This window comes from Cucumis sativus, chromosome 5 (assembly GCF_000004075.3).
Source record: "Cucumis sativus cultivar 9930 chromosome 5, Cucumber_9930_V3, whole genome shotgun sequence".
Lineage (NCBI taxonomy): Eukaryota > Viridiplantae > Streptophyta > Magnoliopsida > Cucurbitales > Cucurbitaceae > Cucumis > Cucumis sativus.
The window spans coordinates 19,976,835-19,995,842 of NC_026659.2; the positions used below are offsets into that span (position 1 = coordinate 19,976,835).

The 19,008-nt window shown below is 33.5% G+C and overlaps 1 protein-coding gene across 1 annotated transcript; it reads right to left on the reverse strand.

Annotated features, from left to right (window-relative positions):
• Window positions 1-1,178: 1,178 nt before the first annotated feature.
• Window positions 1,179-5,846, reverse strand: LOC101203399 (proline-rich receptor-like protein kinase PERK10). The gene is made up of 8 exons (XM_004143719.3): window positions 4,576-5,846; window positions 3,941-4,166; window positions 3,631-3,839; window positions 2,896-3,022; window positions 2,715-2,786; window positions 2,379-2,565; window positions 2,160-2,292; window positions 1,179-1,757 (listed from the first exon to the last, which is right to left on the reverse strand). The coding sequence occupies exons 2-8, from the start codon at window positions 4,086-4,088 to the stop codon at window positions 1,494-1,496; spliced, it is 1,140 nt and encodes a 379-aa protein (XP_004143767.1). The 5' UTR covers window positions 4,089-4,166; window positions 4,576-5,846; the 3' UTR covers window positions 1,179-1,493.
• Between the last annotated feature and the right edge of the window lie 13,162 nt (window positions 5,847-19,008).

A 19,008-nucleotide genomic window follows, 5' to 3' on the forward strand; every position in this document is an offset into this window, starting at 1 on the left:
TTGGTATTTTTACTAAATAGGACAAGATCTCTACAAAGCTATATAATGCCTTTATCCTTCCATTTATGAAAAACGAGACTTTTGATGGATGCAATTTGAAATCTTATTTTGAGACTTTTCCCTTAATTTTCTTTTTTAGAAATTTCTTGAAGAACTTGAAAGTCCATTTTTTTAATTTGAAATCATATGTTTTGTTGATGAAGGTTTCTAACCTTGTCCAATCCTTAGCTTGGTTTCTAAGATCACTTAAGTAATTTGAATCTATCTTAGAGATTGAAACCAAATTGGTTTTGGAATTGTTGGAATGAATTGTGTTCTTTGGGTCTTGTTTTTCAATATGGTTCTTAGATACAATCGGGCAGTTGTCTATGTTTGTATCTTACCATGAGTTGCTAAGTTCAAAGTTGTCTTTAGGGTTTTTTTTATGCAGTCTTTAATTGTTGCAAACTTTGTTTTGTTAATTGTTTCTTAGATTTGATGAATGCATAAACTATTTTAGCATGTGTCAATCTTAACGGTTTTGAATGATTCTTACCTAATGTCTTGGTTGAGAGAAAGTGTGTTACGTTAGTTCTAATACGCAAAACGGATGGTCAATTATGCATGAAAATGATAGAAGATGAACAGAGAGATCAATGATGACGAATTTCAGTGCTGCTACAACTACAAGAGTTAGAAAAGAATGAAGCTCAAAAGTGCATATACATGAATGTTCAACTCAATAGTAAGCATAAAATCAATCTAAGGTCAAAACAATAACCAAATGTGTCTTTGTCTAATAAGAAGATTAATATTGAAAGAAAAAAAAGATAATGCATATGTGCTCTCTATCTCTCTACCACACAAATTTTATTATTTTAAGTAAAATTTCATTTTAATTATATTATTACCTTAGGTGTGTGCTTGCTTGCACGTATTAGTAACCCAAATTAATTAGAAAAGATACACAAAGCTCTTGCTGAAGGGGAAAGGAATTGCTCACAAACATCATCAACCATAAAATAGAAAGAAAAACAAAAGAATAAGAAACCCCTATTTTAATAAGTATGATATAAAATTACACTTTGATTAAAGAATGTTCATAATGATTTGAAGCCATAGACTATCTCACATGCTAGGTTGGTAAAGTTCTTAAGACATGCCTTATTTAAAAGAAAATATATTGTAGAAGCGAGTAATTAAAAAGAAAAAAAGGCACACCAACCTCACCACTTCACTTCCATATGAACAATCAACAATCATTAACAACATTTACTTTAAATACACAAAAGAAAAAAAATATTGATAAAAAGAATGATTCAGCTGTTTCTTTTTTTTCTTTTTTTTATACACTTACAACAGCTGAGGTCTCTTGCTCTCTCTGATGTGGAGGGGAAAAAAAGTGAATTGAATATTTAAAAAATAAAAATAAAAAAATAATTAAGAAACTAAAAAGGATCTTATTACACATATACCACACTTTTGGCTAACAAACAAGCCTTCGCTTTCCTTTTTTACTTTGTGGTTTTGAACAACTGACTCCCAAGAGTAACAGTTGGGCTTCCTTCTCCCATCACTGTTGTTAAGTTCATCTCTTTCTCCAGTATCCTTTCCAGCTCTGTCACCACGTAGCTCATCACTGGACGCCTCTCGCTTGAATATTCGACGCATTGAAGTATCAAATCCATTAGTTCACCCATACCTTCCTCAGTGAAGCTCTTCCCTAACCTTGGATCCGTAATGCTACCAATATCGCTCTTTCTCTGATTGTTTTGTATCTTCCAAATAGGTACGGAAATGGATACAGTTTCAGAATGGTAAGCTAGAACAAGAATGTACTATGTGCACATCTCAAATGCCAGATACTAGACCTATGTGAAGTAATAGGGTAATAATGCCTAAATTACTCGTATTGCTTCCCTGAGATGGGAGTTGTATCGAGAAAAGTAAACCATGTCCTGAAGTTACCTAAAACAATGTCTCTAATTTAGAGCAAGACATGATCAGCTAGTTGCTAATATAGTTTCAATTCTGAACCGTTAGAACTTAGGAGTATAAACAAACTAGACTCTTCAGAAAGTACATTTTACATCTGAACATATATATCCCAATTTGTTCCAGAGGATTTCTCAAAATGTTTGACTGTAAGCATTTGGGTTGAAAAAAGAAAAACTACTTACCCAGTCCACCAGAGTATAATTGGGATTGGAAACAGGTGCATCAGTCGCTTTTTGACCGCTTACCAACTCCAAAAGGAATACGCCGAAACTATATACGTCACTTTTCTCGGAAAATTGTCGAAACTCTTTTACCCTACAAAAGGAGATGGAAGATGAAGAATACAATAGAATAGAACATGCAGTGTTGATGGCAATTGTGGAAAGTTTTAGAATCAGTACTCAGGTGCAAGAAATATCTCATCTGCTGTTGCTCGGGACGATGATTCTGAAACGTCAAATCTTCGCATGACATTGTGAAGTCCTGCATCTGCCACTTTAGCTATAAAATTCTCATCTACAAGAACGTTGGATGTCTTGAAGTTTCTGTGTGTCAAACGAGGGCTCATGGAGTGAAGATGTGACAGACCTACATATGATAAAATCAGCTCAGGTAACTGAAGGACGAGTTGCTTGAAAGCATTCACAGGTAAGAATTTGGTTTCACCATTGATATATTTGATGGTTAGTCAATCTACAAGAGATGCAAATAAATGCTCACTGTTTGCAGAGGTTCACCTTTAGCTGCCCCCAGAGCTATTGAGAGTCTGATCTTGAACTCCAGCTTCTCAGCCGAACGCTGCTCAGTGCCTGCAAATATCCGTGCTCTTTCAGAGTGAGTTTGGAGTGACTTTTGAGAAATAGTTCTTTCTTATTTGAGGGAACCGTAATCTCACAAGCCAGAAGGATGGACCATTACCATATATGTGGCTAGAAACACTTCCGTTGGGTATATAATCAAAGATGAGAAACTGTAGATTATTTTCCTGGCAGTAGCCCAAAAGAGTCACGAGATTTCGATGCTGAATAGACGAGAGGTAGTGTACCTGATAGTAAATGAAGTAAATTAGATTAAAACATGAATTCAACATAGATGCAAGTACCATCCTATCCAACAACATGAAACGAAGTCAATTACTGAGCAGCAAGGCAGAATGAGCACTGAACAAAATATGTGGTGATGATCAAGTGATACTCTTGGTTTACCATCAATCAATGCATCATGATTTCAAAACAAAATACAGGTGAAGTGGTATGCAATTCATATGTCGAGTTAAGCTGAAACTTTAGCGACCTCATTTGAAACGGATCCACTCAGCTTAATAGATTGTACCTACCCATTCTAAAATTCAACAGGTAACGGTCCAAAATAATGGGATCACACACTCAGTGAAGAACGAAATAGATACTAGCATACATTATAAAATCATTACATTCTTCGCTATACAAACGCAAGTGGAGTTTGAATATATTGACTCAAGAACTTCAAAAATCATTTGAAAGCGGGCAGAATGGTTAAGATATTTGTGAGGATCCCGTGTAATCCTCTAACGTTTCCATTTATGCTCAAATTATGCATCTTTATATGGGATATATAGCAATGTTGGGGACCTGAAATATAACCAATTTCATCAAGACAATAAATGAATATTACCTCATCTACGAAATCCTGACTAGGCGCTCCATGCCGCTTTTTTATAGCGACGAACATTCCATCCTGAAGCATACCCTTATAGACCTCCCCAAATTTCCCTTCTCCAATCAAGTTCTTGTCGCTGAAATCATTAGTGGCCAACACCAACTCTGCCATCTCAAAACGCCTAGCATCTCGTAGAGTCAATTCAATACCAACATGCCTTCCCACTACAAGTAATCATAAACACAACCAGCTGATGATCATCCTTCAGAAAAAAAGAAATATGCAAGCTAATCTATAACTCCAACAACGATGATGAAAACAATACCTTGAACAGATGGATCAGAAGAGCCAGTCTCGGAAGTTCTTGCAGTGTTTCTCGAGCGTGCTAAGAATCTTAAAAGTATAATAATCAATCCCACCAATGCCACGGCTCCTGCAGAACCTCCTAATATTGCTGCAAGAACCTTTGACATCTCATGTGGGTTCTTCCCTTCACCCTTGATGCTTTTTTACAGTATAACAACTACTATACACACTATTATACATTGAATCTGAAAACAAAAATACAACACTCATATTAGGTACAATCATGGAGCAAATATTGAACAAATTGCCACAAGTCAAAAGGTTCCATTGGTTCATGATCCGTTTTCATTTCCATATTAGCCAAAAACAATGTGGTTATTACTTCTTCTCCAAAACAATTACTGAAACAAGTTAAACAATTCTGAATTCCATCCCTTCATACACAATTTTTTAGATCACAAACCAAACCGGGGAGCGTGGCACCTACCCAAGTGTATGATATGAAAGCAATTCTTACAGTCAACTACAAGAATGAAGTTCAATCTATAGATCTTCATCCTCTTCCCCCCCGTTTTCTCTCTAATGATCATTTAAATTCAGCAAGAAGAGGAAGAACAGATTGAAGACTAACACACATCATCGTGAACTTCAAACCTGAAATCGTGAAGAAAGTAATAAGGATGAGGCAGATCTTTTGAAGTCTTAGCGTCATTTGACAATCAGCAATTGCAGAACTCTTCTCCTTCCAGTGGTGTGTAAAGAATATGAAATTCAACCCACATTCCAAAAACAGATGAAGAGTCTTCTAACCAAAAACGGGGTGTAACAATACTATTATTATCAAAAGAACTCAAAAATCACAAAAATGGAATCCGATCATCAACTTCCTGCAAATGCTGAAGTTGAAATCGAATAAGAAGAAGAAGAAGAAGAAGACGAAATCGGCTAAAGAGCAGCAGAAAGAAACAGTGGGAGAGAACTTTTTGGTTAAATTAATACGAAATGCATCATTGGATACAGACAATGCCGACAGAAAGTGACCTCGCGCCGACAACAACTTCTCAGAGTTTTATTGCTTCGTATTCCCCTCCACCAAACCAACCCAATTTCAAAACCATCTGAACCCTCAAAAGAAAAATCAATATATACCCACAAAGAAACTCGATTTAAAATCAGATTAAAAATCCGCCTACCCTTTTAACGGAACAATCAGATGAACTAAACCCATGTGGAAAAAAACTCGAATTGAAGTAAGAAAAAGGGATTAATATCAATAACAACAAAAGAGTAATAATGTAGCTTGACAGAGAAAGACAGATAGTGAGAGAGAGAGAGAGAAGGAAATTCAATTTAATCTACTAGACTCAACTCAAAACCTCAAAACCTCAAAACCCCAATTCAAAAAATTCAACACCAATGGAGAAAAAGAAACCGAAACCCCATTTCATAATACAATCAAAGGAACAAACCCCATGTGGACAAAACTCAAATGGAAGGAAGAAAAAAACGATCAATGATCAATAACAACCAAAAAAGCAAAAGAGAGAGAGAGAGAGTAAGAGAGAGTAAGAGAGAAAAACAAAAAGGGGAAGTGAAATTAAACTTATAGGAATTAAAATTTTGATATATATAATGTAAATGTGTGGGCTGTAAAGCAGCAAAATAGTGTTGTCTGGTACTGCAAGTTGAAAGGAATAGGTGGGTTCATTTTGGTGTGTATTGTACAGAGCATCTTGGCTGTGTTCAAATTACAGAGCTTCAAAAACACCAAACAAATTCAACCCCAGAAACCCAAGAAAGAACCCATAATAAATTTTTTTAAAAAGCAAAACAGAATAATCAAATCATTCAAATCATTACCCATATTCCAGCTTGCCCCCTCTTTTCATGAGATTTTTATAAATTAAACACAAGAACATCAACAACAACAACAACAACAAAAAAAAAAAAAAAAAAAAAAAAGAGGAGAGAGGGAAAAAAAGGGAGATTCGAAGCAGTGGCAATGTGGGGTTTGCGATCCCCACCAGCCAGCTATGTTGACATTGCTTCTTCCAACTGACATATTTTAAAAAGAAAAAAGAAAAAGAAAAATTTAGGGTTCAGAGGAAAAAAACAGTGGAAAATTATATGGGAATAAACGAGAGAAAGGAACAAGGAAGAGAATATGCAGCAGGTTAAAAACATCCAAATACTTCCGTTTTATTTTTATTTTGTAGATATTAAATAAATTTGTGAGAATCAGACTGTTGTGTCTTTGGATTTTTGTATTTTTGTATTTAAACTCTTCAGAAAAGGCGATTTATATTACGAGGATGAGTGGATGATGACACACCACAAAGATCCAATGTTTCTTCCACAGTAAGAGAGTGAAACACAATGGGTATATGTGAACACTCAAAAACTATCTTTATTTTCTTTTTATTTACCCTTAATGACTTGCTTTCACAAATGAAAAATAAACTTAACTTTTTGTTTATTTATGTCATCCGCCCTAAAATTGTCATTCAAAAATAATTAAAACAGGTATATTATTCTAAGTTTAAATCTTTTCTTATCGTCTTATTCTTTCGATTCTATTTCTTTTACCCATTTCAAAAATCCGACGTTCAAAGATTGAATTGAGCCACTAGAGAACTAATCCATAATGACCTCTTTTGAAAAATTTATTGGTCTCGTCCTAAATGACCCAATTGCCTTTCCCCTATTTGTAGAACTCCCCTAGGTCTACTTCTTTCTCGGTCTTGGATTGGTTTTTTAGATTAGGCAACTCTATTGGTTTTACTTTACTTTCATAAAATTACTTGTAACATTATATAAAATACTTTTAAAAGCTTTTTATATGAGGTAAGAAGACTAAGGGTTAATTGGATAATTAGGCAATTAGGTAATATTCTAGGTTAATTCCCTTTTTACCCCAAATTGTAATAGAACTCTATAAATAAGAGTCTTCTCCTCTTTTATGAAGCATATTATTTATTCTAATAAAAATCTATAACCTTGGTTTTTGGGGGATTTCTCCTTGAGGTTACTTAGGCTACATCAATATAAGTTTAGATTATATTTGTAACTTAATGAACATGTACTATAAATTTTCAGGTCACTGATTTAATCCTATTACCTCATACACTGTTAAAAGAAAGTTTTAACTATACTTTCAAAACTTTAATGGAGTGCTTGGGGTGCATAGTGAGTTAGTATAATGTGGGTTATAATAGTATAATGTGGGTTATAATAGTTTGTACTTGAGGTATAGAGTATTGTAGTCTATGTTTAGGGTGCAGAGTAATTATAAGCTGAATTATTATAATATGTGTTTGTGGTGCATATTATTATAATATGAGTTATAAAAACTAGGCTTATTGTCCAACCATGAAATGTAAAACATGTGCGAATACACATGATTTACTAATGTACACGATACATTAAAAAAAACAGTCATCTGAAAAATGAAAAAAAGCACTACATACTTTGAATACTTTATTCTTAATTTGTTGCCCATTACTAGATTTTTGTAATCGACAATCATGACATGAGTGGGATTAGTTTTTTAGAATGGGATTGTTGCCATTAAATATTAACATAGCTAGAATTGGATCATTCATAAAAAAAATATCACGTTAAAATCAACCCAGATTAAGGGGGTGAGTGTAACGCCCGAAGTCCAAGATTCATAATTTGGATCCCCAACATTCCCCTACATCCCCTACGACCTGGCAACATCATCATTACTTGTCTTGAAAGTTGTCTCCACAAACCAACATGAGTCCGTTCAGCATGCTTAACTTTGGAGTTTATATGATCGAGTCACCGAAAAAGAAGGTGCATCTTGTTGGTATATGTATTAACTTTTAATTCTTTTAAATCTTTCATTTACCTTACTTTCATGTCCTCAAGATTCCTCTCATTCAGATGTGATATCGGTTCATTCATGTCTCCCTCCTAAACTCAATGAGTTACAGGGGTTAAAAGGATTTTGCTCCATTGAATTGGTAATTACATTCACATTACAATTACATGCACATAATGTAACTAAAAGAACTACATCTTTAGACAATTGATACCTAAATTACAACAACACAAAAAGAAAGGAAAAAAAAACTCTCTTCACATACAATAAAACAAAAAAAAACATATTTGAATTTTTACAACAAAAATTTCTTCTTTTCCCTTCTTTTATGTTGGTGAAAAAATAACAATATTAAAATGTATTGGCCAAAAATAGAAAAAAGTTGTGATGTCATAAGTAGAATAAGAATAAGATAGTTAAAACAGTTACATTCTACCTGTTTTTGTAACAACTTTCCTATAACTTCCTTCTCAAGATGCTTAATAAATATCTCATCTCTTGGCCTTTGAAGGTAGAGAATTAATTTCAAAAAATATATCCAACTTTGAATTACATCAAAGTGGTATCAGAGCAGCCTCGATCCTTTGGAAGAAATGGCTGGCTGGATAGCAAGAAACCCTGTTATGGGGGATGATCGTGAGCAAGAAGAAGTGAAGGAAACCATCGCCCTCTCATCAAGGACATCTTCGATTTGCTTGCTGGCCATCGAAAATTCTTTGGAAGATCTTAACGACAAGTTTGATATAATGATGGGTAACCTCGAAACACTGAATCGAAGAGTAGCAAATATGCCAACGCCGCTACAAATTGAAGCAAATGTTTTGAACGGCTACAATTTTGATGACAGAAGAGGCCAACGAGCAAGAGGAAATCAGAGGAACTTCAATAATTAGCGTGACATCCGTGGTGTTGGAATTCATAAGGCTGAAAGAAACCATAAGAAAGAAGATTTGGGGCTCAAGAAAGAAGGAGACCAATCCAAGATTATCTAGAACCTCTTCCAAGAAACCAAGACTACTACCAAGAACTTTAAGATTGGAGTTCTACTGATGATGAATGGCAAGAACAGACAGTAAGTGATCATAACAAAAGGTTTTGACCACATGCTGATGGTAGGAGAGAAAAAATCAGCAGTTGGTATAGACAAGAAAATCAATTGTACTTCCATAAACAACGTTGGAACTCTGATTCAGCAGAAGAATTTCAACATTCAAATTTTTTACATACTCGATTTTTTCAAAGAACCTATCAACATCCAAGTTGAAAAATGATTCTAGTGACTTCGATGATGTTTCTAAAATCATTTGAGACAAAATAAGAAGGTGACAATATCAAAAAATGACTCAACGATCCAATCAAACCCATTTTCCAAAAAATCAACGTTCATTGGAGAAAATGACTCAACATGTAGGTCAACCTTCAATTTATTTGTAAGAGTCCAAGAACAAATTGGTTTCATATACAGAAGAAAAGACAAAAAATCACACTTGGAAAATTTTCAAATAGAAAAACATGAAGATGAAATTGAAGAACAAGAATTTGAAACTGTTGACTTGGAAGTTGTCACAAGTGAAGAAAAATCCAATAAAGAAGATGAAAAAGAAGTATCAAATACCAAGCAAAAGATCAACGACACATTGGTTGCTGTGAAAATGAACATTCAAACCGTCGAAGAACTTGAAGCGAATAATAAAGAAAATGTGATTCTGGAAGGATTTTCTTCAAAAGTTAATTCTTATGAAATTGGTTCTTTGAAGATGGCTTTAAATGAGATTGAATGGAACGTCTTTTTCGAGTTTTTGGCTGATGGAGAGATTCATCTTTTAGTGGCCATATTTAATTTTTTGTCTCGATTTTATCCCTTCGATCACAATATTTTTGTCCAAAATCTAGGAGGTTGCTTTGGTCATACTCCATTGCGCCAGATGGATTTCAGCTTTCTTGACAAACTCGTGACGAGTTTGATGCTAGAGGGTGGAATGATGTAATAAGTAGAATAAGAATAAGATAGTTAAAATAGTTAACCGTTCTAACTATTTTTGTAACAACTTTCCTATAAATACCTTGTAACAATTTCTCAAGATTCTTAATAAATACCTCATTTCTTAGCTTTTGAAGGCAGAGAATTCATTTGGAAAAATATATTCAACTTTGAATTACATCAAGTTGGGTCTTCACTCAAAGTTTGAGAACGTGTAATCCTCCTTATTCTACCTCCTTGAAATTTTGATAATTTTTTGCCACTCATTGATATTATTATTACATCTGTACCCTTCACACCTTTCACTATATAAACCCATTCTCCCACTCTTTTTTCTTCACAACAAAAATCCTCTCTTTCTCTCATATCCTTTTTCTACACAAAAAGAAAAACTTTCAGTATTTATTTCTCTATTTTTTTTGTTCTCGAGTGCAGTAAGTGTTTTTTCTTGAGTATTGGTATTTCGATGGGCCCAAGTGTTGTTTTCACTAATGTAGAAGGTTGTTTTATCATGGAGACGCGACAAGGCTGTAACAACTGCTAACATCTAGAGAAGAGATGTGAAACGTCTTAAAGAAAGTGAGTTTCACGACTCAGCCCAACAATTGATGAGTCTATGCTTTGCAGGTTTATCGTTCTAACGAAGTGTTCCAGCAAAGCAATTTCAACAATTTAACGCGTCCAACTGCTACCATGGCTGATCCATTCCACTTTGCAGGAGCCCACATCAAACTTTGAAAGTAGAAGATGCAATTTTCCTTAACCCAAGGTTGCCACTGCATGCACCATCGAAGAGCCAAAAGTTCCTAAGACTAATCCCACTAGGGAGTAACTCCAAGCTCACAAGACATGGGCAGAGTCAGATTTTATTTATAAACATCTCATACTTAATGGACTTACTAATGAACTCTATGGTTACTACATTACTATGTCTATGACGAAGGAAATTTGGGATGTGTTGCAAAAGAAGTACGACATTGACAAAGCTGCATCTAAGAAGTATGCAGTAAGCCAATACTTGCGGTACCAGGTGGTTGACGACAGATCAGTAGAAGCCCAATCATATGAACTGCAGAAGATTGTCCACGAAATAATTAGTGAAGGTGTTCCTTTAGATGAGCAATTTTAAGTTGTTATTATTGATAAACTACCTCCACTGTGGAAGGACTTTAAAAATACCCTGAGGCATAAAATGAAGGAGTTTTCTTTGAAGAACCTGATCATCCAGATGCGAATTGAGGAGGAGACCCGCAAGCATGACCAGAAGGAGGAGGAGGTGAAACCAGACCTGAAGCCTAAAGAGAATAAAATGAAGGTTAATAATAGAGATCTCAACAGCCAGAAGAACTCTCAGAAATCTCATTTCAGAAATATGGTACAAATTATGTGTTATAATTGTAATAAACTTCAACAATTAGCTAGAAATTGTAGAAATAGGAATCGCCATGCTGCATAGGCGAACATGGTAGAAGAAAAATTAGTAGCTATGATCACATCAATAAATGTGATCGGGGGGTCTGAAGGTTCGTGGCTAGACATTAATGCATCAAGTCATGTTTGTCATGACCTTAGTTTATTTAGAAAATATAACAAAACTAAGGACAAAAATATTCTTATGGGGATCACCACACAACCAAAGTAGTTGGGATTGGGGAAGTGGAGTTGAAGTTCACCTCCGGCAAGACACTCATTCTAAAGGAAGTCTTGCACACTCCTGAAATTCGAAAGAACCTAGTCTTGGACTATCTTCTCAACAAGGCGGGCTTCACTCAAACTATAGGATCTAACCTCTCTACTTCTCAACAAGGCGAACAATAGATGAGATGTTCAAATTAAATCTTGATATGAATAAAAAAAAGTATTTTCTACTTGCATGTTGTCTTCCTTTAATATTTGGCATGCTAGGTTTTGTCATGTGAACAAAAGATTAATTAGCAACATGAGTAGGTTAAACATGATTCCGAAGTTATCTATGCATGAATTTGAAAAATATGCATGTTGTAGTCAAACTAAGATAAGTAAAACTTTGCATAAATACGTAACTAGAGTATCTGAGCCTCAAGAGTTAATTCATTCTGATTTATGTGAGCTTGATGACATGTTGACTAGAGATAGCAAAAGATATGTCATAACGTTTATCGATGACTGTTTTGATTTTACTTTTATTTACTTGCTTAAAAAAATGTCTTTGACATGTTTAGGGTGTTTGTAACTGAGGTAGGAAATCAATTTAGTAAAAAGGTTAAGAGACTTCGTAGTGATAGAGGAACCAAATATGATTTAGTTGCCTTTAATGAGTTCTACAACTCAAAAGAAATAATTTATAAGAAAATTGTGTCTTACTCTCCTAAAATGAATAGAAAAGCTGAAAGGAAGAATAGAACTTTAACCGAGTTAGTAGTTGCTATTCTTCTTGAGTTAGGAGTAGCATCATCCTAGTGGGGTAAAATAATTAAGACTATAAACTATGTCCTTAATAGGATTCCCAAATCAAATAACTCAATCTCACCTTACGAAGTCCTTAAGAATAAAGCATCAAACCTCTCTTATCTCAGAACTTGTGGTTGCCTAGCTTATGTTAGAATTTATGTTCCTAAGAGAAGAAAGCTAGCTAGTAGAGCCTATAAGTGTATCTTTATAGAATACTCTAAATCTAGTAAAGCATAAAGGTTCTATGACTTAGATAATAAGGTAATCATAGAATCAAATGATGTAGACTTCTTTGAAGATAGATTTCCTTTTAAATTTAGGAATAGTGGAGGCCCAGTTAGTCAAACTAGTAGGGGCTCAAGTTCTAGTAGCTTACCTTTAATTAGGATTCAATCCCAAGATAAGGAATTAGATCTAGAACCTAGAAGAAACAAGAGAGTAAAAATAGCCAACGACTTTGGAGAAGACTTCAAAATGTACAATGTGGAAGAAGATCCTAAAGATCTAATTGAAGCCTTTTCCTTAGTTGATGCCAACTTATGGCAGAAAGCTAATAATGATGAAATAGATTCTCTTGAATCAAATAGAACTTGACACTTAGTTGACCTTCCCCCTAACTACAAAGCAATAGGCTACAAGTGAGTTTTAAGAAAGAAACTCAATCCTAATGGATCAACTGATAAGTATAAGGCTAAGTTAATAACAAAAGGTTTTAGGCAAAGGAAAAACATAGACTTCTTTGACACATTCTCCCCAGTAACTAGAATCGCCTCAATTAGAGTCATGTTTGCAACTGCTGCCTTGAATAATCTCTTGGTACATCAAATGGATGTTAAGACTATGCTCCTAAATGGTGATTTAGAAAAAGAGATCTATAAGAAACAATCAGGAGGTTTCAGAGTCCGTGGTCAAGAATTTAAGGTTTGTAAGTTAGATAAATCCCTAGCTCTGTCGCCTAAAACAACCTTCTAAGCAATGGCATGAAAAGTTTGATAATCTAATCATGTCTAAAGGATTCAAAGTTAACAAAAGTGATAAATGCATCTACTATAAGTTCGAGAATGGCTTATGCACTATTGTATGCTTATATGTAGATGACAAGTTAATCTTTGGATCAAACTTGAATGTCATAAATGATGTAAAATCAATGTTGTGTGCAGATTTTGACATGAAAGACTTAGGAGAAGCTAATGTAATCTTGGGTATTAAGATCACTCAGTCTGAAATAGGAATTTTTTTGGACCAATCCTCCTTATATAGAGAAAATTCTCAAGAAATATAACTACTTTGAAAGTAAACCAACTTGTACACCTTATAATCTGTATGTTAAGTTGTTGAAGAATATTACTGACAGTGTTAATCAATCAGAGTATGCGAGCATCATAGGTAGTTTGAGATATGTTGTCGATTGCACTAGACCAAACATAGCTTATGTTGTAGGGTTACTATGTAGGTTTACTAGTAGACCTAGCCTAGAACACTGGAGAGGCGTAGAAACAGTCATGAAATACCTTAAAAAAAACAAGAATCTAAGATTACATTAACAAAAGTTTCCCACTATTCTAGAAGTGTACAGTGATGTTGATTGGAACTTCCTCTCAGATGACTCAAATGCTACAAGTGGCTATGTTTTAATATAGCATGGGGGATTGTTGCTTGGAAATCCAAGAAACAGACTATTTTAGTTCAATCTACGATGGAGTCAGAGATGATAGCACTGGCTACTGCTAGTGAAGAAGCAAGTTGACTACAAAGCTTACTATTAGATATTCCCACATGGAAAAGACCAATACCAGCCATACCGATCCATTACGATAGTACTGCAGCTATCACAAAAGTTCATAACGGTTATTACAATGGCAAGAGATGACAAATACGCCATAAGCACAGTACCATTAGAGAGTTTCTCACTAGTGGAGCAGTTGTAGTGTATCACGTACAGACTGATGATAACTTGGTTGATCCTTTGACAAAAGGACTAGCTAGAGAGAAAGTTTTCGAAACCTCAAAAAGAGTGAGACTCAAACCTATAGAAAAAAGGAATTGCTTGTGAGAAAAACCTAACTTGAAAGACTGAAGATCCCAAGAACAAGTTTAATGGGTAATAACTAATCACAAGTGATATGAAGAGAATCATGCTAGAACACCTAGGATTTTCATTCTTATGATTATCATGACATCCTGAAGCGAAAGAAAATGCTAAACTTAGTTCTTAATGAGTTCTATACTTGATATCAAGTGAGGCACCTAGTTATAAGAGTACTTCTGATAAATTCACCTTTGTGGATGTGGAAGTGAGAGCCATTTCCTATGGAAGTTTAGGCAAATTCTCTAGAGCGTCCACTAAACTAGGATATCTGGGTGATGCCTTTGCACATGCATTTTAGAACTTCACTCGAATAATGCTTTGTGTGCAATGTGACAAGAGGTAAAGTTCAAAACCAAGAGTTACTTTACAATATTTTGATAATTGTCACTACGTAAATGTTCAAGTTGTAAGACACCATTGCTTAAGCATAATATTACATAGATAGACACTACTCGACGAAAATATATTCATAATTTTTTCAAGTGAGGGATTGTTGATGAATAAATAATAATAATAAAATATTAAAATGTATCAGCAAAAAATAGAAAATAGTTTAGTCTTCACTCAAAGGTTGAGATCGTGTAATCCTTCCTATTCCGCCTCGTTGAAAATTTAAACAATTTTTTGATGCACATTGATATTATTATTACACCTCTACTCCTCACACCTTCCACTATATTTACCCATTCTCCCCCTCTCTTTTCTTCACAACAAAAATCATGTCTTTCTCTCGTATCCTTCTTCTACACAAAAAGAAAAACTTTTAGTATTTATTTCTCTTTTTTTTCTTTTTCTTTTGTTCCTGAGCATAGTAAGTGTTTTTTCTTGAGTGTTGGTATTCTAGTGCGTTTAAGTGTTGTTTTCACCGATGTAGAAGTTTGTTTATCTTGGGTAGGCAAGAGGGCTATAACAACTACTAGCACCTAGAGAAGAGTCGTCAAACGTCTTAACGAAAGCGAGTTCGTGACTTACCCCAACAATTGACAAGTTTATATTTAGCAGGATTTGTCATTCTAACAAAGTGTTCCAGCAAAGCGATTTCAACATTTTCAAATTCAAACATCAACATTCTTCTCTTATCATCACCTTCAATGGCTTTATCCAACACCACAACTTTCTTGTACTTAACATCCATCTTCTACACAGCAAACTCCTTAGGCAACATTAGCCTTCTATTGCCACAAGATTGTCCACAAATACAATCCAACAAAAGTTGTCAATGCCTTACATCCAGTCCCAAAAATCGTGGTTGCTACCACTTTCATCAAGCAATTCTTCCCCTCCTCTATAACATCACTTTTCGGTTCTGACTCCCTCGCAACAACAATTGTCTTTGGATCGAGTGGCTGTGAATGCATCCAATTTGGTGTGCTCTTGACCTTGAAGCTCCATGAATAAACCAAACATAGCTAGAATTAGTTCCCTTTTGATGAACTCAAACTCACTAACATTTTCTGGTTTCTCTTCAAATTTGAGATAAATTAATTGGGTATGAAAGCAATGGCGCAAATGGTCTTTGATGTCCACGAAGCGTTTGGAAAATTGACTAGACCCCACCTCGTAATGTATCCAAACGTGTAAATTCTTAATGTATCCAAGTGTGTAAATTCCTAATTTTCCTTCTAATTGCCTAGACCCCACCTCGTATAAACTAGGTACTAGTGGTGATCACACATACTTGCCCCACTAACACGTTAGGCCTAAAGGCTAGGACAATAGAAAGAAATTTTCGAAAAGGAAACAAGAAGGAGACCATAAAGGAAAGAAGTAGACTGCAAAGGAAAAACAAGGAAGAATTTTACAGGAAAGGAGGGTATTTTTGTCCTTTTAAAAATAATTAACAAAATGAAAGAAATTAATTAAAAAGATTTCCATGTTTGCAAGATGTAAAAAAGAGATGACAGCTGTTTATTATTTCTAAATTTTACTAACCTATGGTATATTTTTCTCTATTAAATTTATAGGAATTATATGTTGTAAATGATGTCACTACGTGTTCTTTAAATTTTTATACACCACTTGTAATGTAATTTCTATCTGTTTTAAAATAAAATCCCCAACAGTGGTTTTGAAAGAAATTTTCAAGTTTAATAATAAAAATAAAAGGAGTAGTTGCATCCTTAGCCAATTTTTTTTTTATAACTAAATTAGGTCCATATCAGTTGAATGTTTAAATTACAAAAATGACAAATTTAAACAATGGAGTGTGAATTTATTTTGATATTTTGTCATTTAATTATCTTCTTATTGTCATCTGATTACTTCATATTTTTTAGCGTGTATAATTGTTATCTTCTATTGATTGTTATCTGAGTTCGTTTATTGCTATATGATTGTTATCTTTAAGTGATTAGTATCTAATTGTTGTTAATTAATATTTTATATTAATGATTATTTGATTGTCTTACTATATACATTGCTATGTAAGTATGTCAGTTTAATGACATAGGGAAGATACGTATCTGAAACAAAATCAACATAAAAACTAAATAAATAAATATTAACCACAATGTTATTTAAGAAATTTGATAGCAAATTAGGAAAATTTATTAAATCTAGCTTAAAAATTAAAAAAACAAAGGCATCTTCATCTTTGCTTGGCATATACTGCAAACCCTCACCAATATTTCTTTCGTCAACCAACACTTTGTGACGGTCACCACTCTACCACTGCTTCAGTTAACTATCATTGTTCTACTTGTTGTCGGTCAATGTTATAGCACTTCCACGACACGTTTGCTCACTACTTTCTCTTACAAGAATAACCAATGTCGTCAACTTGTAACCTTCGTTAGCAGTGACGGATCCAGAAATTTTATATAGGAGACAATACATAATAAATATACTAAAAAAGTTTTAAAAAAATATATTAATAGTTTCAAAGATTAATTAATTTAATACGTATTACAATTGTCCTCTAGGAGTTTTCGTGTTTTGAAATCGATACATGATAAGTTTATTATATAATTTATCCAATAAATCTTTCTCAATATAAGCTATAAGACAATCATACATTCATTGATCTCTCATTCAATTACGCAGTCGAGTCTTCAGAATACTCATAGCAGAAAATGTTCTCTTTACCGTAGCGGTTACAATCGATAAAATCAATGTCAACGTGAGCAATTTATAAACTAATTGGTAGACCTTATCTCTTTTCATAACGATCATTTTCACTGCAAGATCACCAATAATGCTTTTTAGTTCAACAAACTCTGAACGCGTACAGAGTTCAATAGATGAAAACTTTTAAATATTTAATTTATTTATATAAGTTTCTGAACTTATAGGTTATTGATTTATTCACTATCTTTTTAGTAGTTTAATTTGAATATAAAAAAAAATGAATGTTTAATGATATACTCGATAAAAAAGAATTCAAATCTTATGTGTAGTCAAGTACTCGTTGATTGGAAGAGATGTTAAAGGTTTAAGCAGTACAGCATAATACATACAAACATAAGTAATTTAACTTTATTTTTTGAAAATGGGTCACCCATTTTCCAACTTTCTTGCATCTAAGTGATTTGCATGGATTTGTATGAAAGGGTTTTTGTTGGATGTAGAATTTGACAGCTAGAGGATTTCAAACATGAACAAAAATGGTCCATTTTTAAATGAACGTTGTAATTAGAAAGTATAAAGACAAATGAGAATTGTGAAATTATAATAATGGAATAACAATCTAGAAGACACACAGATAGTTGGATTTAATTATTAATAATAAGTTATGATGTTTATGAGAGTGTTGGCACATTTGACATTGTAGCTAATTAATGTTAATTATTTAGAGAGAGAGAAATTGTAACAAAAAAAAAAAGGTTTGAAATATATAAGTTAAATCATGATGTGCAATCAAAATCTTTTGAAGATTGAGACACATGAACAAAAGAAACTCCATATTAGAAACATGAGAAAGACACTTCATTAACCTATACATATTCTCATTTTTTATTTCACAAAGTTATAAATGAAAAATGAAAATCAGTTGCTATTGGAAGGGGAAATTATAACCCATTTTTACTATTTTCATCTAATCATTCCTAAATATGAAAGGTTCAAACTACAAACTTCTCTGTTAAGATTAGAAACAAAATCAAGGATTAGGTGGAGATTTTAAATGTAAGTACTTTTCAAAATAATGAATAGTCACTTTGGACAAGTTATTTGTATTTAAAAAACACGTGTAGAACTTTGTTTTAGGGTTGAGCATCAATCGATCGAAGTTGACTTTTTAATAAAACTGCTATTGAGCCGACTATGATTGGTTTAGTAATGCTCAAATTTGTCGATCAACCAATCGGTTTGGATCTGTTTAACTCTTCAAAATTTGTTTGAATAAATTTTTCCCAATCTAACACTGATCGATCCCTTCTTATATCATTAATCGATCATCGTCCATTTGGTAGCATACAATAGTAATGTTTATCTAGGTAGGCTGCACAAAATTAACTCTAAACTTTCATGCATCTAAATATTTGCCTTTTAAATAACTTTCTAATATCTAATTTTTTATGAGCACTTTTATTACAAATTATTTTAAGAAAATTAGATTAAGAAGAAATTATATTTAAGTCAATAAATTTTAATAACATAGATTAAAAAAAAAATTCTCTTTTTTAATTTTTATAAATATAACTAATAGTATTTACGGCTCCCGTAACCAAATGAAAAGATTTATGAAGTTGGGTATTTTTTAAAAAAGTATTTGAGGTTTATCCTTTCTTTTCACATCTTTTC

Bases quoted from the DNA above. Each gene is read 5' to 3' on its own strand.
- LOC101203399 (XM_004143719.3), bottom strand. From the start codon at position 4,088: ATGTCAAAGGTTCTTGCAGCAATATTAGGAGGTTCTGCAGGAGCCGTG. The intron at 2,787-2,895 runs GTAATGGTCCAT...GGATATTTGCAG, and splicing joins TGTTTCTAGCCACATATATG to GCACTGAGCAGCGTTCGGCT. The intron at 2,293-2,378 runs GTACTGATTCTA...CTCCTTTTGTAG, and splicing joins GAGATATTTCTTGCACCTGA to GGTAAAAGAGTTTCGACAAT.